General features: G+C 40.9%; 1 protein-coding gene across 4 annotated transcripts in view; it reads right to left on the bottom strand.

Moving 5' to 3' along the window:
- SPTBN1 (spectrin beta, non-erythrocytic 1) overlaps positions 1-26,876 on the bottom strand; it is a 192,086-nt gene that overhangs the window by 115,158 nt on the left and 50,052 nt on the right. For all 4 annotated transcript variants that reach the window (XM_045549604.1, XM_045549609.1, XM_045549606.1 and 1 more), the window contains exon 2: positions 22,610-22,804. In XM_045549604.1, the coding sequence (XP_045405560.1) occupies positions 22,610-22,757 (148 nt within the window). In that variant the 5' untranslated portion in view covers positions 22,758-22,804. The remainder of the gene's footprint in view (positions 1-22,609; positions 22,805-26,876) is intronic.

The following is a 26,876-nucleotide window of genomic DNA, read 5'->3' as shown; positions in this document are numbered from 1 at the left end:
GTATCAGAAGCTCCTTTTCAAAATTCACCTATCGAAGCCAACCATCTCATTCATAGACAAGAACAATGAGAAATGAGGCATAGCGCCGTGAAATATAAAGTAAGTTCCAGGCATACCCAAGATTAGAAAGTGGGCCTTCTGAATCCCTGCTGCCTCTTTAATTTCTAGGGCAAACCTGAAGGTGCAGGGAGCTGAGGACAAAGGAAGTGACGTGGATTTCTCATGCCTCTGTAAGTGAAGTGGGCCAGGGCCCAGAATCAGAGAAGGCTCATCCTAATCCCTCTCCCACCTGCCTTCCAGCATCCAACACCGAGGTGGAGCCAACAGGCTTGTAACTAAGTGGTAGACGACCGGTATCTTTCCATGTTCTCTGAGATCCAACTTGTACCAGCTGAGAGAGAATGAGAGCCCAGATTGTGGTACTGACAGCTTCAATCTCATCCTCCTAGCCCAGCACAGAACCAAACACACAGCTCTCCAAAACTGTTTCTTAAAGACCCTTTCTCTCAGTTTTATACCTTGACCTTTCCTTATTATGATGATTTCCTGAGGGACCAGCCTACACAGGAGGCATTTTAAAAAAATACTTGACAAATGTATTTATTCATTACAACTGGAATTTTATTTATTTATTTATTTTTGAGACAGAGTCCCACTCTGTTGCCCCGGCTAGAGTGCCGTGGCGTCAGCCTAGCTCACAGCAACCTCAAACTCCTAGGCTCAAGCGATCCTACTGCCTCAGCCTCCTGAGTAGCTGGGACTACAGGCATGCGCCACCATGCCCAGCTAATTTTTTCTGTATATATTTTTAGTTGTCCAGCTAATTTCTTTCTATTTTTAGTAGAGATGAGGCTGGTCTCGAACTCCTGAGTTCAAACAATCCACCCGCCTGGGCCTCCCAGAGTGCTAGGATTACAGGCATGAGCCACCACGCCCAGCCACAACTAGAATTTTAATGACAGGTGACGAATGAAGTGAGAGAAGAGAAAGAGACTAAGCTCTTTTCTAATACCTGCCAAGCTCACCTATGACCATCTTTCTACTCACCTCTTTTCATTACCATTTTTATCATCCTTTTAATTACCATCTATTGAGAAAAGCATGATTTGAGACCACGATGGTGACTTTTTTCCACTACACCTTATTTTAATAACATTATAAAACCTTCAGTAAAGAATATGGACCAATTGGAACCCTTGTGCACTGTTGCTAAGAATGTGAATGGTACAGTTGCTATGGAAAACAGTATGGAAGGTCTATAAAACATTAAAAATAGAAATACCATATGGTCCAGCAATCCCACTTCTGGGTATATATCCAAAAGAATTGAAAGCAGGATCTTGAAGAGATATTTGTAATTTCATGTTCAGTGCAGCATTATTCACAATAGCCAAGAGGTAGAAGCAACCCCACATCAATGGATGAATGGATAAACAAAATGTGATATATACATACAATGGAATATTATTCAGCCTTAAAAAAGAAGGAAATCCTGTCACATGCTACAACATGGATGAAACTTTGGGGCATTATGCTACATGAAATAAGCCAGTCAGAAAAAGATAAACACTGTATAATTCCACTTACATGAAGTATCTAGCATACTCAAACTCAGTGACACAGAAAGTAGAATGGTGGCTGCCAGGAGCTGGGGGGAGGGGGAAATCGGGAGTACTATTTAATGGCTATAGAGTTTCAATTTTTTCAAGATGAAAGCTCTAGAGATCTGATGCACAACAAAATGAACATAGTTAACACTATTGAACTGACACTTAAAATAGTAAGATAGTAAAATTTATGTTATGCTTTTTTTACCACAATAAAAAATAATTAAAAAAAAAAAAGCTTTAGTAAAGACTCGGGAGGAATGCACTACTGGGAAGGGGAAGAAATAGCAGATCTACAGCCACACGTCCCCCATCTATGACCCTGAAGCTCAAACAAAACTTTCTCAAATGCTGTCAACCAACACTCTGACCCTCCAAGTGCTATCTTCCACCCTAAAGAAAAAAGATCTTTCCTGGGAATCCTGCCAACTCTCATTTTTACAACAAAAGGCCTCATAAATTAGTTATTGACTCCAAATTACCTCTAAGCCTCCATTTGTGTGTAGTACTGTAGATTTTATCATGGAGTTTATCCATTTCCCATAGAGTTGCCACCAGTGTCAGACTTTATCATTTCTGCAAACCCAACCTTCATGAAATTGTTCAAAAACTTTTTGAGTCAGCAGCTTTGAGACTGAGTCCCCAAACCATACAGGTAAATCAAGTGGCAGTTTAGAAATAGTAGCAACGTATCATATTTGAGCAGGCATGTACATATTTATATAATTTAGGGGACGTGCGCACAAGAATGCCTGCATGTACACAGGATCACCCTAGCAAATAGTAGACAAGTTTTTCTTACTCTGAAGCTTTTGTGATACCCTCATCATCAATTATCCTGAAATACTTAGGCCTGGCCACCTAGCTAAAGAATACTGATAGCCTCTCAATGTGGGCACATACATGGTTTGCTGTTAAGGATAATTTTGGTTTAATAAGGGCTCACGAAGCAACGGAGTAAGGTTCTCACTGATTAAAAAATTGTCCTTGTAGCTGGCCTATTAAAGATTATGGAAGGGCAAATGGCAAAAATCATTACACAGGAAAGAAGTCTGTAATTTGAAGTGATTATAATCAAAGTTATACTAGTTCTTGTTAATAACACTCTACAAAAGAGCTGCATTTCTGAGTCATCAAACATAAAACATTAACAAAAAATTAACATTGAGACTAGGTCTTGAGTCAGAGTCACAGGGCATTTATTACTTCCTGGACAAGGACAAAGGTTGCTATCATCCCTATACCAATACATGGTCCGCATCTCACCGTGTACACAGAAACCACTAGGGAAAGAGGCCAAAACTTACCTTGGCAACAAGAGGCAACAGTGTGCTAACTCCCTAGCATACACACAATCTTCGAGGTCTAAGGGCCCTCAGAACCCAACCAGCCCACCCCTGCATTTCTCAGGTAACGAAACTGAGATTGAGAGAGGCTACATGATTTCTCTAAAGTTGCAGCCAGTGAAGCCCAGTGGGCACACCCAGCTCTCCTGATTGCAGTAACAGTATTGACAATCCCCCACCCCGCCTCTGGATCCACTTTTATAAATGCCATAAAAAAGTTTTGTTACCTAAAAATGTTTTCCCTAGATTGTAATGCCAATCTGCCAGCTTTTTTCTAACAGTATTAATAGAATAACAATGGACTAGTAGGCATGTTAAATAAAGCACTCAGCTATTAATAGTATCTGTCACTTAGTGGGGTTTCAGGGTACCTTCACTTATTTAATTTCATCCTTTCTTAAATAAAAGCTTACCCCCTTTTAAAAATTTTGTTCAAGTTTGTTTGTATAGCTGCCAAAAATAATGTCTAGGACATATTTTATATCTCCATATCTTATAACTCATATTGCCATATCTTTTTAGTATACTAGTTAGTACAAATAAATGTTTGACTTTTTTTTTTTTTTCCTTTTTTTTTTGAGACAGGGTCTTGCTCTGTCTCCCAGGCTAGAGTGTAGTCGAGTCATCATAGCTCACTGCAACCTCAAACTCCTGGCCTTAAGCAATCCTCCCACCTCAGCCTCCTAGAGTGCTAGGATTACAGGCATGAGATGCCACACTCGGCCCGACTTTTTTTTTGATAGGTCATTTAGGCCTCCCTTTTACAACTGGGCATGTTTCTCTTTGTGTTTGATAATCAGAAACAAAAAGAAATGACCTTGTAAAAATACCTGATTATCAATTCTCAGATAATGCTTGGCTCTCTTGGAAAAGGTTTTGAATAAACTCAATCACCACTTTGATGTCACAAATGAGATACTCAGGTATCTCAAAGACTTACTCATAATTCTCTAATATGGAGTAATTGTAGGGAGAGGTACAAGATGCTTTTCCCCTCATGAATTAAAGGGTATTTCAGAGCCCTACAAATATTTATCTGAAGGAGGGCAATTTCCAAGAGGGTTGGAAAAGGCAGGGCCGAAGATAGGCATCAGAGCCTTTAAATTACCACCCTGGAATCCAGAAGCCTCTCATTTATATTACCACTAAAGTAGGCTGGGGCAAACTCCACAATTCAAAAAATCTCAGATTGAAATCTGTACAATGGGGGATAATGCCCCCTACCAAAGACTGATATTAATATTACAGTAATATTCTATAATGTTCTCCAAGATGAAAGTGATACACAAATTTTAAGTATTATAAATAATCCCCCTGGAAATCTAGTAATATTTCTTTTCTATTATCCCCTGATACCAAACTACAGCTGTTTCAACAAAGAGAAACAGAGCACTAAAGCTAAATAACCCCCACGAAGGGCCAACCCTCCTCTGGTAAGAGCCTGTTTGACTTGGATTTTCTACACTGAGCATGTCCCTCTCCTTCCAAGGAACAAGAGTCTCCCACTCTCATCTCCATCTCTCTCTCTCTTTCCAACCTCAGTCATTTTTTTTTGGTGTGGGGGGGAATCAATTTATCAAAAGTTTTAAAATATTTTTATTGTACTTAAATCATTCTCTGAATAAATATTTAGGATTGATTATGCAGGATCATTTTAATGTGCACTGAATATAAATCTAAAACAGGGAAGTTCAGTAAGAAAAGATACAAATGTAAAGACTATATTAATTTTTTTGAGTTAAAAAATAAAGTCTTCAGTGTTTTTTTCTACCTCCCAGGAGAAGGACTGGAAGTTACAAATGCCCTCTAAACATCATGGCAAACAAAGCCACAAGTCACCAGTGTCTTTAGGCCACCAGAACATGTGCCTTTTGAATGTTTTTGCTTTTCCACCTTAACTTTTCCTAATCTTCCCACCTTGCATTAATGTAATATTTCTCAATAGGGAAGCCTTCTTTGCAGGGAGGAGGGAGGATTTATTTTCATAATGAAATGTTATAATTAACACCTCACATGTGCAGTGTCTACTGTATGCAGACACTGAGCTAGGCATCTTCCACATTATTTTAAGTTCTCTCAACAATCCCATACTGTGGATATTATTCTCATCCTATAGGAGTAACTTGCCCACTGTCTCATAGCTAGCAGTGACCTAAGGTAGGCTCTGAAGCCATTCTTCCTTTCTCAGCATCGGCCCTGAGATGGACAGACCTGGATGTCTGAATCCAAACCCAGGAACTCCCTGGGAGAGTTCTGGCCCTAGGAGAACCTCCAATGTGCATTTGCACAGGTAGAGCGTGAGCGCCTCAGGCCTGCACAGTTTCTAAAGGCTGCATAGAATACAGATGAACATGAGCTAAGGAAAATGTGAATATGCCTAAAAACTGGAGTCCATGTAATAGAGAAAAAAATCTAAATAATAGCCAATAGCCTGCCTTGCAGATTTGTAACCAAAATACCTCACATAACCCCCATCTGCCCCAAGCATCCAACATCCAGAGGCTTCATATAACCCAAACCAACTCTTCTTCCTTCCTCCTCCCTTTCCCATACCCTTGCAGAGCAAGTCCTAGGGATCCTAATTCAACAAGTCCTTGCTTTCTCAAGCCCTTGGCCACAACCTCAGTTTCAGGGCCTTGTCTCTTCCCTGGAAGAGCACAATGGTCTCCTAAATAGCTCCCCCACAATGTTTCTCCTTTCCAAGCTTTCTTCTACAGTGTCCCCGGAGGGATCCTCCTGACACAAAAGGAGGGGGGGGTCCCCCACCATCCCTCAAAACCCACATTGGTGGTACTCAGGTAAAGTCATTAGGGGTCTCAGGAGCCCTGTAGGTGGAAATTTAGGGGAGGGCCCTCTGCTTCATCTAAGGCAGCTCCAAGTGTGCAGTTTTATATATTGAGGTAAAAAATAGTTTTCTCCTTGAAAATAAAACTTCCCTGAGCTAAATGTTAGAAACCACTGGCCTACAGGATAAAGGCTAAACTCCTTGGCATGGCATTCAAGGCCCTCCTTGTCCACTCCTATAGTCCCACCTTGAGCTCCTTCTGCAGTTCTCTGCATGGCTCCCTAAGAGAGCCAGACGTGTTTATGCCATCCGTGGCACTGCTTGCTTGGCCTGAAACCCCCTTCCGTCTACTGACATCGCCTCTCCTTTGTGAGAACTGAAAGCCTTTTCTGCTGACCACTCACTTGTTTTCACTTAATCACCTATCTCTGTATTTTTAACACTAATCACAGTGCCTGGCACATAGTACATGCTCAATAAGTATTTTACTCATTCATTCACTAATAAATGAATGAAATAAAAAACCAATAAGCTCTAATAAGCATGATTCACAAAGCTGAAAAATAAAGAGACCACTTAGGTATACCTTTAAATGTGCCTACTATCACAGGGTATTCCAACACCACCAGTAATAAAATCTAATTAGTGGAGCAATGCCAGCATTTTAAAAAGTAGAATAGAATAGAAAATATCACAGCATCTCATGTAGTACAAGTAAACACTACTTTGTGAAATTTAAATATGTATGGATACACACACAAATATACTTATATACATACATTTATGCATGTACTAGGCTGCCATGTAAAATACATTTCTTACAGATATATGGTTAAAAATTACTTCTTTCAAAATCACAAGTCACAAAAACAAAACAAACAAACAAAAAATCACAAGTCAGTTATAGGTTCAATTGCCATGATTAGTCTAAAGTCCTCCATTTAGTTTTAAAAAACATAGAAACATCACCCTCCATCATAAAATTCAGTTCAGACAATAATTGTATTAGGTGTGCCAATTAAAATGGCTCCTGAATGTGAGAGAATTAAAAAAAAAAAACAAACCACATGTGGGCATGCCTGGAGATTATGGCTGATTAAATGCACAAAGAAAGCTGCACAAGCACACCTGTTAACCCAGTGTCAGCGGTTTTAGGTTTCATTTTAGTATCAAGTACATCCTTCAGCCTTGCCTCCCCTCCATCCTGTATTTCCCAAGGCAGTCTTGAATACCTCTACATTATTTACAAGCATCCACACGCGCACTGGCCTTCCTTCACATGCTTGGAGATAAGGAGTACGAAGCCATGGATGGTGTACTTAGGGGCGCAGGGCAGAAGCTGGACACACACGCTCATCTGCTGCAGCGTAACCAGTTCTAGGCATGAAACTGTGTTCACAGTAGAGACATATAAGGTGCTAGTAAATATGGCCCGTAAACTTATTTCTCCAAAATCAGTACATGACACAGCCTCAGGACTGTCCACCTATGGAACTGTCAAACATATGTCCCTGGCTGGAGAAAATGGTAAAAACTGACTTGACAGGGCCAACCAGGCTAAATGACATACTGCTAATGCCATGGATTTAGAACGTTACTAAATTGTTTTTGCTATTGTTTAACCACAGGGAAAAAAAAGACTTAAATTACACATCAGTTGAAAAACAAAAGTGACAACAACACTCTACTCAGCCTGTACTTCAGTCTGAGGGGCGGATGAATGGCCTTTGCCTGCTGCAGCACAATGGAGGTATTTTAGGTGTAAAATACTACAGTGATAGCGTTCCATTCCCTGTTGTGCTATATTCACCAAATATCCTATGTCCTTATCACAATACAGTATTCTAAGAGGAAAATTGTGGCCAGCATTTGGAAAAATCAACCACTACCTTCTTGAATTCCAACTGCTGGCACCCACTTAAGGCTAGTGATGACACAGAAAAAAAACACAGACAAACTGCAGGCCAACCTAAGGGTGAGTGTTTCTTTAGAGGTGCCCTCCACTGAGCACCTTTAATACCCAGGGAACATGGAAGGTAAAGGAGGCAAAGGTGAAAAAGGCCCAGAAACATCGCAGGGACCAGAGTAAGGAACAATCTAAAGCTTTAGCCCTAGCTCTTCTCACCAAAAAGGGTAAAATCCTAGAATCAGACACTTGCAGCACAAAAGGAGGCAGGGTGAAGGGCATCTGATCCATTGTGTAATGGCTTGTACTGGGTTAACAAATAATACCCCAAAATTCCAAAAACATCTCTACTAAAGCTAACATTATAGTAGGTAGATCACATACTGTAAGAACGAAAATCTAAGACAAATACTCTTTGGTGGGAGAAAGACTAAACTCCAGTATTCTAATAATCAACTGGTCTTGCTTCTGTGTATTACTAGAAAAGGTATTTGTCTAAGGCTGCTAAAACAGAATACCAAGAATACCATAGACTGGGTAGCTTAAACAACAACCATTTATTTCTCATAGCTCTGGAGGCTGAAAGTCAGGGTGCCAGCCTGGTCGGGTTCGTGGTGAAGGCCCCCTTCCTGGTGTACAGACAGCCATCCTCTAGCATTTCACATGGTAAAGAAATCATCTCTCCTGTCTGTTTTCTAAGGGCACTAATCCCATTCATGAGGACTCCACCCTCATGACCTAATTACCTCCCAAAGGCCCCACCTCCCAACACCATCACAGTGGGGGTTAGGATTTCAACGTATGAATTTGTGGGAAGCAAACATTCAGTCCTTACTAGTATTTTCAGTAATGTACATAAAAAATATCTCAAAAGATATGCATCAAAATTTTAAAAGGAATTTATCTTTAGAGAGCTGAATGAGAAAGGATTTGGGGAAGGAGAAACATTTATTGTCTACTTCTGTAGTGTTTAGACTTTTTTAATGCAATACATACATTATAATGTACAATATAATACATTATTTTATAATATATTTTAATGTAAAATTCTTAAACACATAGAACTCTTCAATAAGGTATCACAAAAAATAGGGGGAAATTTCCCCAAATGAAGTGATGATTAGTAGCTGTGACCACGAATGAGTTCTTCAGTCTGACAAATGCTCAATAAAAAGCACCTAACTGCATTCAGACTTATGTTAGGCACTGTAAGAAATGTTGAAAGGCAGGAGGGTGCAGTGGCTCAGGCCTGTAACCCTACCACTTTGGGAGGCCAAGGCTGGAGGATAGCTTGAGGCCAGGAGTTCGAGACCAGCCTGGGCAACATATCAGGACCCCACTTCTATAAAAAATTTAAGAAGTACCCAGGTGTGGTGGCCTGTGCCTGTAGTCCCAGCTACTTGGGAGGCTGAGGTGGGAGGATCACTTGAGCACAGGAGTTTGAGGCTGCAGTGAGCTTTGATTGTGCAACTGCACTCCAGCCTAGGCTAAAGAAAGGAATGCTAAAAGAAACATTCCACTGTCACTGTCTTCATGTTTAGTAACTGGCTAGAGGGAGAAGATGGATACACCCACCTTGAGCACACACATGAAACTAATAAGGCACAGGGAGCATGGTACAGAATAACAAGGGCCAAAGAAGTTTCTCGAAGAGAAAAGGTCACTGTGAACCATACATACAGGCTAGATGGCTCCAAGGTGAGGCTGGGGCTCAGGCTGGAGACAGTGGAGAGACCTTGGGTTTGCTTCCTAAAGACTTACAGGGAGATCCAATAGGTAACATGTAATGCAGGGAGAAGCTGAGACCCAACAAATGGCCCAGCGTCTCCCTGACTTCAGTCCATCTGTTTCTTAAGATGTATACAGACACAACCTCGTGACTAATAAAGCAACTTCACATACATGTTCAAGAAATCTAAGGAGTCTGCAGAAATTTAAACCTCTGTGGCAAAATTCTTATCAGCCTCACCCAGTAACACACCCATCACCCAATTATGTCACTATCTTAGAGCTCTGAAAATTCACAGACTTGCAGCAAAGAGATCAAAATTCAGAACTCAGCAAACTCCCTTGAAGATTAACTAAGAAAAATACAGAAGAGATAAGAGTTGTAGAAAATGGATGTTTATCAACCAGAGGATGATGAGGCTAAGATTCAGGTTTTTGAAAGTATCACAATAATACTTTTATATAAATTCATTGCTTGTTTTATACACCTGGTCTATTTCCCTAAAAAAGATTGATTATACATGGGTAAGGAACATGCTAATATGGTACTTATGTCACTGTACTGCTGAGAAGTCCGGAATGGCACTCCAGTACCAGGCACCTGTCACACTTGGTCCTTGAGAACCCAAAGAAGCAAGCATGGGAGAGATTGTTTCCAAGTCACAAAATTTACCACAAATATTTGCAAGTTAATAACTTTGGTGCACACTAAACATCTTATTGGAGGCATATTCTAAAGACTGAAACGCTAATGTTTGTTTCTCTTTGTTAACTTTATTTTTTTGAAGATCCTCCATAATGGAAGCTGTCCATTATTGGTACCTTTTTTTTAAACTAATTAACCAATGGTGAATGTCACCTTGCCATTTTATAAAATTTCTTTATCTATGGATCAAGAACATCAATCTATCAGAAAATACATTGTAAACATTTGTTGTTATTTATCATCATCTTCCCAGCAACCTCCTCCTTTTTTGCATGACAGCCCCACGTGGTTCCAGAGCTGCCATCCTCTTACGTCCCTCCACACCCCACACCACAGTTCACTGGTCCAGGAGCAGCCACTTGCCCAAAGCCTAGTAAATTACAGCCTTTCTCCCAAACACCCCCAATGTTTCCAACTGTAACTAGAAACATGGGGAAGGTGGTAAACAGCGAAGCCCCGGAGCAGACGTCAGGCGTGTTTCCTGTCATCTGGAAGACCATCTACAAGGGGCAGAGACAGAAGCCCATTCTCATAAAGAAGCTAAAAAAAAGAGATGGGGACATGAAAAGCTGTAATTTCAGCCGTTCTGTAAAGTGCCTTCCTACACCACAACACAATTCTTCTACATTAGATGTGCCAACAGTAGCCTCCAACCGCCAGCCAAATGCCCTCTGAGTTGTGGATGGAGCAGCCGGTGTGTTTGGTACATATGGCTTCCTGTTCCTCACCAATGTTTGGGGATACCTCTTCTAAAGGCAACTGTGTATAAGTACCCAGTTGGCCATCACCTGGTATAAAAGGATTATCTGGGCCAATCAAACACCATCTCCATGCCCAACCTTACAGAAATTTCGACTAGAGGGAACTAGGATATTTAGTTATTTAGCAATGAGGTCAAAAGATAAAAGATTGGCAAGAGGTGGAATTGGAACTACAGTACACCAAAGCCACATGTGAGCTGATTGACTAAGCGGAGGGCTCCAGTGAATGGGGAACATGGGAAAGATGGGGAACACCTGCAGCCCTACAGCAGCCAAGTCACATGGCTGAAACTTGGCAAAAACCCTCCTCGTCTCCTCCTCTAGCTCCACCACACATGTAATTTTTTTATTCAGAGAACTCGACTGAATCTCTATTCCTTATAACCAGAAAGACCTAACCAAAAATAATTTTTTTTTAAATTAGAGATGGGGGGGGTGTCTCACTATGTTGCTCAGGCTGGTCTCTAACTCCTGGCCTTAAGTGATCCTCCCACCTTGGCCTCCCAAAGTACTGGGATTATAGGTGTGAGCCACCACATCCAGCCACAAAAATCACTTTGAATGCATGATTCTTTTCAGAGAAGTCAATCAGTAGACACTGATCAAATATTTATTATTTAGCTTCCTCATTACCCGGACCCCTCCCCTGCTGGATTACTATTGAATATGATCATGTCAAAACTACTGACAGATTTATAGTCTTACAATCAAAACTATCTCCTTTAATAGACTTGGTATCAAAAACCAAAATGCAATTTAAGAAACTATTTAGGCCGGGCGCAGTGGCTCACGCCTGTAATCCTAGCACTCTGGGAGGCCGAGGCGGGTGGATTGTTTGAGCTCAGGAGTTCGAGACCAGCCTGAGCAAGAGCAAGACCCTATCTCTACTAAAAATAGGAAGAAATTATACGGACAGCTAAAAACACACATATATAGAAAAAAATTAGCCAGGCATGGTAGTACATGCCTGTAGTCCCAGCTACTTGGGAGGCTGACGCAGGAGGATTGCTCGAGCCCAGGAGTTTGAGGTTGCTGTGAGCTAGGCTGACGCCACGGCACTCTAGCCCAGGCAACAGAGTGAGACTCTGTCTCAAAAAAAAAAAAAGAAAAGAAACTATTTAACATCTACTCAGCATAAATTTTCTCTACTAATTAGAAAATTAAGTTAAACGGTATCATTGAAGATGGTAGTTAAATAAAATCTTAGATATTTGAATTGCATTGTTTCAGTTTGCTCTTATTATGTGACATGTTTTATTTTTAAAGTACACAGGACCTTATGAACGACCTGGATATAAATTAAATTTCTTCCTTTTATCTTCCTATAGACGGTATTTGCTCACAGGTCTACTTTGGTAGAAAATTGGGAAAGGTGCTAAACTGTGTTAAGTAAATTTAATAAAGGCAACAAATACGACCGTATGAGACACCAAACACCCACCAGTAGCTTTTATGATGACCCCATCTGGGTAAATGAAAAACTTCCTAAGTCTATGGTACTTTCAGAAACCTACAACAGATCTGCCATCTGTTTCCAGACAACCACTAAGTAAAAATCACAGCATTATGGTGCTGGTAGCTTTTATAGAGTATTTTCTGCTCTTTCTTACTAATCCACTACTATGACTTATATAAGAGAGCAGAGGGAGAAATGAGGTACTGATGCATGTTACAACATGGATGAAGCTTGAAAAGGTTTTGCTAAGTAAAAGAAGCCAGTCATTAAAAGCCACACATTGTATGACTCCATTTATATTAAATGTCCAAAATAGGCAAATCCATAGAGTGAGAACGTAGACTAGTGGTTACCTAGGGCTGGGGGAAGAGAAAATGAGAAGTGACTGCTAATGTGTACTGGATTTCTTTTTGGGGTGATGGAATTAGATAGTGCGTGTTGTTGTAAACTAAAAGTAAAATCCTAAGCCCCTCAACCAACTGAAAAGTGGCTTCTTGGCCACAGGGACCCAGAGAAGCCTTAAAAACTGAGCTCTTGGCCATGGCAGGACAGGAGGTCAGACATGCTCATATGCCCAGCCCTTCTGCAATTTAGACACAACTACCAGCCAGCATTAATGTTAAAAAGAGATCATTAGACTGACAGAACAGATTCTTTGTGGCAATAAGATACCAAACTATAAATAAGACCTAAGGCTATGCCAGGCAAGGGTTAAGTCACACACCCCTACACTTAAAGAATACACTATGTTCTAAATGCCACAAGGTTTTTCTTTTTCTTTGGCTGCTAAATAAGCACTGGCCTCGAGATAAGCAATATTAAAACAAGTGCAGTTCATTCACCTCCAGATGTTGACTAACGGACCCCCTCAGCCGCTTTTTCACAAGCCCTAACTACAGCTTTCACTGGACAAGAGACTGTAACTTTCCCCTGGTAAGAGACCACTGACCACGGGTTGGTTCTGGCTAGTTTTACAGAGGCTGCACATTTGAGTGCCTTCATGTCCGTTTCACTTTTAACTATAATACATGTAAATGTTAAGTCTCCAACCCAAAGTGAACATAGGCCGCATGTAACATGCATGTTTATTCAATGTGCATGTGTTAGGACCCCTCATGAATACTCATAGCTCCTCCTATAACCTGCTCAGCATAAATTCCTGTCTCCCCCTCCCTCCCTCAAAGTGCCCATTTCCGTGCTCTGACACAGCCTGTCGGAGTGGCCACCTTGCAGGCTGTAATCCTTTATTTAAAAATAAATCTTTCCTTTCCCAATGTGTAAATTGTGTGATTTTAAGTTAACATTGTGCAACTGTGAGTATACTTAAAAAACTACTGAACTGTGTACTTTAAAGCAATAAATTTTATGGTTTCTATCTCAATAAAGCCGATAGAGAGAGAAAGAGAGAACACACATGTACGCAGACAGAGCCAAGAAAAGGATAAAAAAGCAACAGAAAGGACAGGCAGTCCTCAAGTAAAGAGAGCCTGTATTCCCTAAATTCAATTATAAATTAACCACAAAAATCTATGGGAGTTCCTCAAAAGTAAGAGACCGACTTAATGAAAGTAATCTGGCAGGGTGGGGAGACAAGCTCAGACAGAGGCTAGGGCTGGAGTACGAGATAAAAAAGGGAATGAGGATAAAGACTTCTCTGAGCTGAGGGAGAAGCCGGGCTCTAGAAGAGTGAAGGGCAGGAATGGGGGCTGGGCAGGGAGAGGGGATGGACATAAAGCCTGCAGAGGTTTCATGAAGGACGGGAACAGTCGGATACTGTGGTAGCACGAGGATTCTGTCTGCTGGTTCTCACAAGCCAGGCTCACTCACCTCAGCTACTGTGAGACTTCAGCTGTTACCGAGGCGAGAACAGAAAGTGAGGATTCAAGGAACAGAAGCAGGAATCCAAGCTGATTTCAAAAGCAGGGAGGAAATTGGGTCTACAGTAGTGAGGAGACAGGGGAGGGAGGGAAGGTAAACCAGAGGAAACTGTACCCCCCAAAAGAAAGATTCCTACCTTTCTATGGTGAGAAAACTATGGAAGCCACTTGTATATGAAAAATAACTGAGGGTATAATCTGGGACTAGATGTAATGACCTAAAATGACTTTCTCTTCAATAGCTTTCATGAACCTTTTGGATATGAACACTCCTTCAGACTCAGATTTCACAATGGTGGTGTATTTACTATGTGCTAGGGACCACGCCCCTGTCACAAATAATGCATAATTTAGGGATACAGCCTCGAGAGTGGATGAGGAAAATAATGGGTAGCTATTAAATCCTCATTAATCCTAACTGTAAAAATCCATTCCATCAGGCAAGAAGCTGTTCTCTTTGCCTTGGGGCAAAAAAGTGTTATTCTGAACAGAGTGTTAGGTGTGTGAATAAGAAAAGCCCTAGCTTGATTTTAAGCATGTGTCCGAGTGTGAGATGGCATATTATCCTGAGTACCCCAAAGCAGACTTCCTGTTCCATAAGAGGGTCCTCAGGAGACCTGCAGCTTGAGGCAGTCACTACAAGGCTCAAGTCCCAGTCTCTTCTCTAAAGTTCCAGTGCTCTTTATGTTACTAGACCCCACCTCTTAAAATAACTGGTGTGTGTGTGTGTGAGAGAGAGAGAGAGAGAGAGAGAGAGAGAGAGAGAGAGAGATCAGCCAACCTTTCCCTCTACATTACTACAGTACTAACTGCCTATACTACTTTCTTGGCACTTGTATGCAAATATAGTTTCATGTAAATAGATTTCATCTTCCTACTTAGATCATTCCAGACCATGTTTTCAGATCTCCTTGCATATTCATTGGTAGGCTAGCTCTGTACATTCACTAGAAGGAAGTCAAATATTATACATACACACACACCCGAATACATACAATAGTCCCCTCTTAGCCTTGGTTTCACTTTCCATGGTTTCAGTTACCTGCTTGTCAACTGTGGTCTGAAAATATTAAATGAAAAACTCCAGAAATAAACAATTCACAGAGTTTTAAACTGCACGCATTGTGAGTAGCATGATGAAATTGTGTGCCGCCCCGCCCCATCCGGGATGTGAATCATCCCTTCATCCAGTGCATCCACGCTGTCTACACTCCCTGCCTGTTAGTCACTTAGTAGCCCTCTCAGTTATCAGATCAACTGTCATGGTATCACAGTGCTTGTGTTCAAGGAGCCCTTATTTGACTTAATAACGGCCCCAGATTGTAAGAGTAGTGATCCTAGCAATTTGGATATGACAAAGAGAAGCTGTAAAGTGATTCCTAAGTGAAAATGTAAAGAAAGTTCTTGACTTAATAAAGAAAGAAAAAAACTCCTATGCTGAGGTTGCTAATATCTATGGTAAGAACAAATCTCCTATCTATAGATAACAGAACTGTGAAGAAGGAAAAAGAAATCCATGTTAGTTTTGCTGTTGCACCTCTCACTGCAAAAGTTGTGGCCACAGTGCATGATTGATAACTGCTTAGTTAAAATGGAAAAGGCATTAAATTTGTAGGTGAAAGACATGAACAGAAACGTGTTCTGGTTGGGAGCAGTGGCTCACATCTATTAATATAATCCCAATGCTATGAGTGGCAGAGACAGGAGGATTACTTGAGACCAGGAGTTCAAGATCAGCCTAAGCAACATTTTGTGAAACCCTGTCTCTACAAAAAAAAAAAAAAAAGATAAGAAAAAATGCCAGGGCATAATGACTAGCACCTGTAGTTCTAGCTACTCAGGAGGCTGCGGTAGAAGGATCACTTGAGCCCAGGATTTCAAGGTTGAGTGAGCTATGATTGAGCCACTGTACTACAGCATGAGTGACAGGGCCAGAACCTGTCTCTATAAAAAAAAAAAAAAATTAGCCAGGCATGGTGGCACATGCCCGTAGTCCCAGCTTGGGAGGCTGAGACAGGAGTTCAGCCCAGGAGTTTGAGGTTACAGTGAGCTATGATGGTGCCACTGCACTCACTCTAGCCTACACAACAGAGCAAGGCCCTGTCAAGAAAAAAAAGGAAAGGAAAGGAAAAGGGAAAGGGAAAGGGAAGGAAAGGAAGAAAGAAAAATGATGGTAAATTCTGCTCTAATTCTCATAAGATGTTCTTTTCCTCCTGAGAAGACCCTGTGCTTGAATTTTTTTATCTACAACTACAATTCTTTAGGATATACTTTTTAAGTGTCTCCACTAATTTTAATTAGCACTGCAGAGCTAATTGAAGCCCAGAGGTCTCTGCCCTCCTTGAGATTACAAATAACAAGGCCCAAACAGTGCTGGGGGTGGGAGGGGAGGACCTCAATCACCTCCACCATGGGGTGGGTCCATCCAGCGGGGGCTGTAGTGAGGCCAGGGATTACAAGAATGTGCTCCACCTGTCAGGGGACAGCACAATACTCAGTTTGGGCAGAACATTAAGCCTTCTTAGTTGTCAAGATTTCAAAACATAAACTATGACTTACTTGGGGAAAGGACACACAAATATTTTAAAGGAGATAAAAGTTGATTTTTCACTTCATTGCAAATATTCAAGGATAATAGGATTGGAATATTAAGTGAGCCCACTTAGTCCTAGGAAAGTATTCCTCAAAGTATTCCTCTACATCAGAATCACACGGGGGCTTATTAAAAATGCAGACTTCTGGGTTCCACCCCACAGTGATGAATCTCAGTTTATACAGGGGAAGCGGAAACCTTGGAATACGCATTTTTAACAAGTATGCTATTGAATCTTCTGCACCCATATATAGCGTTTGAGAACAGCTGCCCGGGTATTTTGCCGAAGTTTTCAGCTGAAACAACAGAGTATAGATGTTGGTGAAGAATCGATCTTTGTTGCTATATCTCTTTAATAAAAAGTCCAGTATTGGAAAGAACAAAAGGAAGAAGTGTTTATTTTTTATTCCTCATCAGAATTTAAATTCACATTTAGCCAAGGAACCAACTACTTACTGCTTCATAAATAGACCCAGGACTGAATACTTGATGGGTATTTTAAAGCCCATATCTGTTCTGCAGGATCTAAAAAGTTTTATTCAATAAAAAATGTCTATATGAGAGCACTCAAGCTACAGTATCCAAATTGGTAGCCATTGGCCACAAGTGACTACTTGAGATGTGCTCCAGTGTAAAATACATACTGGATTTCAAAGACTTAGTACAAAAAAATGTAAACTATCTTATTAATTACTTTTTATGCTGATTCCATGTTGATATAACAATAGTTTGGACATATTGATTACATACCTTACTTAGAAAATTTAAAACCACATGTGGCTAGTATTATAGTTCTTTTGTACAGCACTGATCTGGATTTTTCAAGTAAGTTATTGCTTAGCTGATTAAATTCTCTACCAAAACTCCTGATCACTCAAATAAATGCCTATGTTTAAAGGGAGTAAGGCCTGTAAATACAGCCACTAACAATTGTGATTTACTCTGAACATGTAAGGTATGATGCAACTGGGTGCTGTCGGCTGTCATTAATTCCCCCACAATGATGTAAACGTCAATTTCTTTTGCCTTGGCAACAGCTTAGCAGAAAGGCTCTTATGCAAAATTTTAGCTCATAAATGTTAATGAGTGACAACTTTCAAGGTAATCTCATTTTTAATTTGTCATATTTTAAAAATGCATTTATACAAAGCTCTCTACTACACCTCTCTATGCCATTACTTTTTGGGGAAAAACAACCGAAATTTCTGAATGTAGCGTCAGATGTTTAAGACGGTTTTCATGCTTTTTTAAATAATTACAAAATAGTTCAGATTTTATTTCAGGAAAAAATTCAGATAAAAGAAAGTTACTCAGAAAGAAACACTGACTATTTTTGTGTATACTTCCAGTTTTTTTCTTCTATTTACAGGCACTGATATAAAGATATTAATTCTAATTACTTTTATGAATATTTTCAAGCTAAATATGTTATACATTTTAAAAGACTTTCTTCCCCTATCTCCCCCAATTTGTGTTTAAGTCAACAAAACATTAGCCACAATCATAAATACCCTTCATTTATAAACAGAAAACATCTGCCTTTGACATGTCTTTAAAAGAGTAAAGTTTTGTTTTCTTTTTATTTCAAATAAAATGCTGGTTTCCAAAAAGTTCAGCTTATTTTGAATCACATGCTCCACAATACTGACGCAACTGGTCAGAGGTCAGGAATGTGGGCATGCCACCAAGGGATGTGGGAAATCATTTACAGAAGACAAAAAAAATCACTTTACAGGGCACTGCCTCAAGGCTGCATCGGCATGACACGATCTCTTTCCCAGTCAACAGGCTTGACCAAGGCTCTTCTCCTCTTCCTTCTGAACTGTGAATGGTAACACCAAGGAAGGGGCAAGTACCACGCATCATGTTTTCACTCCACATTCAAATTTAACTCTTACATATAAAAAGGATGTATATTTCAAAGACAGTGTAAAAACTGTAAAGTATCTCATTAATAACTTTATTTGATGATTGCATGTTAATATGATAATATTTTGGATACATATATTTTTGATATAAATATATAAACTTTTTGAGTACATAGCAACAGTCAATGTTAATTCTCATTATTTTCTTAAAATATATCTAAGTCTTAAATTTTTACAAGCTGAAGAGCTGAGAGTCTCTCTTCCCCTCACTTGTGTGAGGGGGAAACTTCCAAATGAAGTTGTTTTCTACTTTGAGAAAAAGCTGCTGTTTTCAATCCTGCCAGGTGCCCCAGATAAAGTTCCCTGTGCGGTGGATGGGCTTGAAAGTTACAACCCTCCAATCACTGGGTCTTGGGTGAGCAACTTCAACCTAAGGCTCCCTAGGGATGGGAGGTTGGCCCCACCCTAAGTCACCTTATTAGCATAAACTCAGGTGAGATGAAAGAAGTGACAGCAAAAGACACTCCTATCTCTCAGAAAACTCCCAAGAGTTTAAGGAGCTCTGTGCCAGCAACCTGGGACAAAGACCCAATATGTTTCTTGTTATATCATACTGAGTTAAAAGCAATTCCTAAGGGTGAAGAGGATGAAGACGAGTAAAGTAAAAATCAAAAAGAATAGTTTTTACAATTCGCAGGAAGAACACATATATTACAGCCAAATAATAGAAAGTACCTATAAATTGGGTGAAAATTAGTAACAAGTGGTTTACCTCACCCTATTTCCTTAGAGAGATATACCTTTAAAGCCACTTTGTAAAGGGCACAAGGTGGTGGCTACATTTATCAACACAAGATGCACTGCTCCATAAAAAGATGAATTCTGGCATCACTGTCTTTTATAAATCTGCCTCGGAATTCAGACCGCAGTCTAGATTAGACTATATATACAGAGAGTCCGACAGGCACACAGGAAATTTGTTATGTATATTTCTACTGCTCTGACCAAAGATTTCCTGCTTCAGGATGTGCATTTTGCAACAGAAACCCTACAACAGCACTCCCTCATGCTGGGTCTATGGGCTTATCACTCTATCACTCCCCTGGGAGAGAAATATGTTTCCCTTTTTTCAAAGTCAGGTGGTCAGCCTTCCACACCACTTGCATATTAAAGTGTATCTTTAAGATAACTCTGTTGGGTTTGAAACTCTTTCTTCCTAGACTTTAGCTGGGTCCAGATGAAACGGTCTCAAACACATCCAAGGAAGTCCCCAAGGAAAAGACTACACGAACATCAGTACTTTATACCAGTCTCAAATTGGGATCCCTAGGCCAGGGCGTCAGCAGCACCTAGGACCTGTTAGATACGCAAATTATCATGCCCCACCCAAGACCTACTGAATCAGAAACTCTGGGGGTGAGCTCAGAAACCAGTGCTGGAACAAGCCCTCCAGGGGATTCTGATTCACACGCAAATGCTAGAACCATTGTTCTAACTCCAGGCCTCCTGCTATCTGCATATGGTTTCTCAGAGGGCTCGGAGATTTCTCTGTCCCACAGACAGGAAACTAAGAGAATAAGTAAGATAATTTCTTCCGTTAAACCCATGCTTTCCGTGGTATTTTGTGGATCTACTGAATGTAATTATTTTTCTTTTTTTTTTTTCCCCAATATCATTTAACCTGGAAGCAGCACCTTATCTTTTCAGTAACTTGCCCTGGTTACTCATGGTTTCTTCTAGGCCACAGGATGCATTCCTGAGGCTTTCAAAGATCTTTTTAACATGTTTAAATTACCCAACTAGCAACACTCTTCACCAATGAGCTTTAAATCAGTTTTTAATTTTACTGAATATAGAAAAATAGTAAAGTATACGCTTCATAGTCAATATATGCCATCAGCCCCTTAGCAGCAGTGTGCCCTTGGGCAAGCTACTTAATCTCTCTGGGCCTCAATTTCCTTATCTATATCATGTAAATAATAATAATTTCTCTCATATGATTGTTATGGGATTAATTATTAATATATGCAAAGCATTCAGAACAGTTGCCTGGCACACAGTAAGCACTAGGTTAAGTGCTTGCTATTATTATCATGATTATGTATTCAGGGACCTAGATAAACATCCTAGAAAGGTTAAGACAAATGATGGACACTAAGGACAGCCGGGGGCTCTCCTCTGAAATTGTAGGAAAGACCACATACAAAGAACAAGGGACTGCTCTGCAGTTTGCAAGTAAAATTGTCCTTAAAAGGGAGATAATGCATAGCCTGCAATCAGAAAGTGAAAGGCTCGTGATCAAAGGTAATTGACCACCACTAGCATACTGTTCTAAAGACTCAAAGGAAGATTCAAGAAAAAGAGGTAAGAGATTAAAGTACAAATCAATCCACCAGCACAAACCAGGTTCATGGTTTCCATAAGGTTCCATGTTAATGAATGAGTTAGAAAATAAAGCCCCAATTCTAGAGTGACTATCTGATTAATCATTCATTCAAGCAAGCTCAAAAAGATCTTTAAATCTTCACCACTCGAGAGACATATTATCCTAAGGCAGCTGAATAATTTTCCTATAGCATTTAGTTGGCTGTATCCCCAACATCCACTCCCCTCTCCCACCTTCCTGTTGTAGTCCAAATTTTCTGGCCAAACTCGTTGGGACTGACCAAACTCTCACTCTAGGGCTGTGTCCTGTGTAGATGAAGTCAATCAGCACATCCAATTCTCCACCTCCAGTGGGAGAGGCACATGACCCACATCATGGTCAATCAGGCCAGTGAGAATGATCCCAGCCCCTGCGGGAGCAGGAAGCATGTTCTTTCCTGCTGGATGTCTATAAGGCCTGGGGGCCTGGCACCTGGGGCAGCCATCCTGGGACTATGGAATAGAGCCTGCTTGTGAATAGAGCCTGCACTAGCAAAGAAAGCCAAGAAGTGGAGAGAAAGAAACTGGCTCTTCGGTCACACCATTTAAGCCCAGGAGTAAGTCTTGCCTAAAGGCTGAATTTGCCTACTATGTGACCAATAAATTCTCTTTGTCACTTCAACGACTTTGGGTTAGGCTTCCTTTTGCTTGCAATCAAGACAACTCTAAATGATACATGTGTCATAGTCAGATTCCATCATAAAGGTAACAAAAAAGTGATTTATATTCATAATTAATACCCTTACCTGCTCGAGTTATGACTTTGATTTACTTTCATAATTAAACACATTAGGAAAAACAATCATAAACCCACGTCCCCACTTGGTAAAAATTCCATTTGAAATCTCAAGGTACAGATGCAGCACCTTGACTACACTCTACTTTGACCCTGGGTTTACATATATTCAGCACTGCTGAAGTTTTGAAGGTGATGAAACCCTTTCTTGATTTTCAGGGTAATTTTAGGGTAAAAAACTACCCACCCCAACCAGGGCCATTGTAAAAGTGTACTCTAGGTATTCAACACAATAAGAGAATGAGAAATCTCAAAGCAAGGAGCTGTTCCCACTAATTTTAATGAAGCAATGACAAACTTACCTGTTACCGCATCCAGTGTGTCCTTTACCAGATTAAGCTATTGCTTTTCAGATCTAAAATCCTTGCATGTGATACTAACCAACCTTGGTACAGGTCAGGTCAGTCAGTGTATCACAGGCACCTACGTACACAGGTTAATTTGTATATTTTTGTGTGTAAGGTATAGTATGCTTAAATAGTCTGAAATGTAAGACATGTCAAAAATAAAATAATTCTTACAAACTTAGGGCAGCTCTTTCTGAATTGCCATAAATAACATTCTGTGCTTTGAATCATTTTGGCCATCAGAATTGACAGGTCTCCAAATATGGAACTGACTACCTTACAAAATGGTCACTTTGCTCTCAAGGGACAATCTGTAAACAAGGCAGTCATAACAGGGACACGGTGGATGATGTTAAAGGAGACTGAACAGCATCCTGGGTTTCTGAGATGAGGCACGAAGGAGACTCACCTGCCAGAGCCTTGATGCGGGACCGCTCAAAGAGCCGCGCAGAGCTGTTCTCGTTGTCCCAGTCATCGACGTCCCAGCGGTTGTTGACATCGCTGTACTGCTGCTGGATCTCAATGTTGTCATAGTCTGTGGCTACTGTGGTCGTCATCTTGAACTGTCTCAGCTGCTCTTCCACATCAGCTCCTTCTTAGAGTTCTGGGAGAAGGAAAAGGAAAAACACAGTCAGATGTCTGAAGTATGTACAGTCCCCATGAAATCTACTGGGATAAAGGTGAGTAGAAAGTAAAAGAAATAATGCTTGTCAAGAACAGGTCTTCTGGAGTCAAAACTGGTTTTGAATTTTAGCGGTGCCTCATAACAGGTGTGTGACCTTGTCCAAGTTACTTAATATCTCTGAGCCTCAGTTTCCCCACCCATTAAAGAGGGAAGATCTTTACAGGTTGTTGAAAGGACTGAAAGATGATGGATGCCCAACAGACAGTAGGTTTCTTTCTTATTTCCAAAGCTTAAAACCTGCAATTTTAAGGTTGTATCAGACCTGGATCAACACCTACTTGGGGCTTCTGAATGAACTCATTTATTTCTATTGTGTTTCACCATAAATTACAAACTTTTTCTCCCAGAAATTCATAAAATATCATACACGAGAACAGATGATTTTTACCTCAACATCTCACTTACTTATTAGAAAACTGCTGCCTACGATTACGATGTAAGTATAGGGCACCAAGGACAGTACCAGTGCGTAGTAGATACTCAAAAAAATGACCACAAATACTTATATTGTTGTTCTTACAAATTCCACTACCAATGCCAATAACCCCCTCCTTAGGAACCCACCCAGGGTCACAGTGTTTTTCAGGAATAAATATGAAACAAGAACGTAGGCCTCAACTTTTGGTCCACTGCTGTCTTCACTGTAGCAAGGTGCCCTTGGGGAATTAAGTGAAAGATGAGCTTTAAATATAGTTTGTCCCTTCAATACAGCTATTATTCACTCACTGAACCAAAATATACCGAGGACTTACTACACACTGAGCACTGTTCCAGATGCTAGGGATAAAAGGGAATAAGATAAAGACCTGAGCTCCAGTGAAGCTCATGTCCTAGTGGGAAGAGCTGGACAAAAAGCACACAGGAAAAGGCAAGACAGTACAAAGAAAATGAAATGAAAGTAGAGTCATATGACAGACAGGGAGTGACTGTTTCAGATCTGGTGGTCAGGCAAGGCCTCTCTGAGATGGTACTGAAACTCGGAACTCTCTGTCCAAAGGAATGAGTCAAGCACACATCAGGAAGACCAGCAATCCAGGCAAAGGAAAGAGCACAGCACGTTGGAGGAACAAGAGTCCAGTGTGGCTGAAGGCTGGTGGGCAGAGGAGAGACAAGGAGACAAGGCAGGTGAGGCCCCACCTGCAAGGGCTCTGGGAGCCCACGTGCAATGGGGAGCCACTGCAGGATTTTAAGCTAATAACTGACACCACTGGATGTATGTTTTTAAAAGAGTATTCCTGGTGCTATGTAGAAAAGAAATTCTAGGAGGCAAGAATGGAAGCAAAGGCCACTTGGGAGCCACCCCAAAGACGGTGGTGGCCCAGCTGTGGGCGGTGGAGTAGAGGTGGTTAGGATGTGAATGTGCTTTGGAGGGACAGTGACAGGACCTAGTGAAGGACTGGCTAGACCTGAGGCACTGGGGAACTGCCAGCCTGACTAGGCTCTGTGCTTGATTCCCACCGGTGTGGTTAATACCTATATACTGTAAACCTCACCACAGGGACTCAGGCTCAATCAGGCATGCAAAGCTATCTGAGTGAGTTATGTTATTCTGTAAATATCAGAAGGAGGAAGGAGGAAAGATGACCTCTTCCTTTCAGTGGGGGGACGATGTCCCAAGGAAAAAACATGCTTGTTGTCAGCATCTTAAGACTCAAAAATTTATTATAAGATTTTTGTACCTGGATGCTCATTTAGTGAAAGTCTTGTTCAATGTGCACCAAGAATGCACACACGTACCAGAGTCAGCAGGCCTCGTCACTACAGCGTGTGCTAATAACACCAGACCAGCTACACAGGACCATTCAAGAGAAGATTTTTTTTTTCCCCTCACATATGTCACTGTACAAAATAAAATAAAATAAAGCCTCATATGCAGAAAAGAAACACTTCTCTTATTGCACTTCAAATGCAGCTTTTCTCAAGTTCCAGCACATAACCACACATGTCACATGCAACCAAGTTTCCACGGTAAATAAATTAAACTGAAACAAATCAATCACACCTTAAATAGCATAATAATTGGTGGCACAAGCATACAAGCGCCTCCTCTTTTGTCATCAGCTGCTTTCTCACAAGCTATCCCAGAACATTCCCAACACATCCCACACGCTCCTGAGGATGAAGCACTGAGTCCACCTTACAGAGGAGCCACAATATCTGTCACTCAAATTGTCACCCATCTCAAACAGAAAAATTCTGGATGGGAATAAAATCCTGGATTCCCATTGGACAGACATAATCAGTTCCAACAATATATATTCATTGGCATATTAATTTAAACACCTATATTAGCAGTGTATTTACAGGATTTCATTAAAACACAAACATTTCAGAAACCTAATCTAGTGAGTATATTCTATTGAATGATCTTACAACTGCATTTAACATCAGAGTCACAACCTCTTTCAAAAAAAAGAACCAATATTGCCATGTAAACATTTGACCTTGGGGATGGTTAATTTTCATGACTATTATCTACATCAAAGATTTTCATAAGATTCAGGCCTTGGAGGATTCTATGTCTAGGGGAAAACAAATTCTGAAAGTACAGCAAGCGCAATTTAACCAAACTCAAGGTGAAACCCAAGAGAAGCGTACCTCTCCCCAGATAAGTTTTGGCTATTTGGTGCCACCTGCTGACCGACGAGGGCAAGCCACACCGTGGCCTCCAGGGCAGCCACCAACCAGCGCTGCGATTTCTGCCAGCCAGACTCACGAGCCCAACTGTGGCCCTCGTCCTGCCCGACCCGTGACTCTCTTCCCACCACCAACTCATCCCCGGTCACCAACTGCTTGCCACAAATTTCTCAATAAACAAGGGTTAATCCTCTTCTTAAGCTTAAAAATAAGTCATTCAGAGAACTTAAGCACATTTTCTTCTAAGTGTACTTTCTTAATGGTGATCTTTAAAAACACCGTAATTATTCCTTAAAACAGAAAGGTGAATGAGAAGCAAAAGTACCTGTTAGTTTGTGGGCAAAAAAATAAAAATAAAAATCGATATTGTAAGTTATTCTTTTTATTTGTTTCACTCAAGTGCCTAGTATTTGGATATCAGAGACATTTTTTTCTTCAATATTCATTCTTCATCTGTCTGAAGACAATGTCCTTGTCCAACAGCTGGGTTTTCATAGTGATGGAACCCATTTTTGATTTTCAGGGCGATTTCAAGGCAAAACACCGCCCTCGCCCACCACAGCCGTGCGAAAGGGTGCTTGCAGGCATTCACCAGCAGCAAGGGAGCAGCCTGAGGGTGGGGGAGTCAGAGTCAAGGGAACAACGTGGAAGAGTGTGCCAGGCCGGAGGGTTCCAGAACTCCAGCACACTGCAAACATCATTATCCTCTAACCCACCTCAACAGGGACTGTGCCAGCTGCGAGGACAGTTTACCTCACACATACAGGTGTCCCCGGGGGGTATCTAAAAAAGGGTTGGGTTTTCCCAAGGTGCTAGCAGCCATGCGGCCCAAGGGCCCGTGAAGTAATCTGTACGTCTTACATGGCTGTGGGGGAGAGAAGACAAGAAGTCTTCGCTGTCTTGGGACTCGGCCTTCTGGTCCCACTGTGACGAAAGCTGGGGAGGACTGTGTCAGGTTGGCACAAGACAAGACAATCTCCCCTCAAAGGGAAGGGTCTTAAATGCTTCTACTAGCTCCACAAGGGCCTGGATTCTATCGGACTTGATTGCCATAGTCCGAGTTCATTAAATGACCCTTGAATGAATAAAAACAAAAAATATCCTTGGTGTGACATGGGTAATACCCATGTTCTTTGTGACTAGGTTTTCAGAAGACAGTTAAAAAAGTGTCTGTGTACCTTCCCTGTTCTTCTTCACTGTGGGGACACGTGTGTGTGTGTGTGTGTGTGTGTGTCTGTGTTTGTGTGTATAAAAACAAGGAATACATAAAAAAGCCAAGGCCTTCCCCCCTCAAATTACTCTTCTCTAATCCTGCATTCTAGGAAGTGGAATTTTCCAAGACGCAAAGAAATTC

The sequence above is a fragment of the Lemur catta genome, chromosome 4, assembly GCF_020740605.2.
Source record: "Lemur catta isolate mLemCat1 chromosome 4, mLemCat1.pri, whole genome shotgun sequence".
In the NCBI taxonomy this organism is placed as follows: domain Eukaryota; kingdom Metazoa; phylum Chordata; class Mammalia; order Primates; family Lemuridae; genus Lemur; species Lemur catta.
The sequence above is the reverse complement of the archived record's forward strand: the minus strand, read 5'-3'. Positions and strand labels throughout refer to the sequence as shown.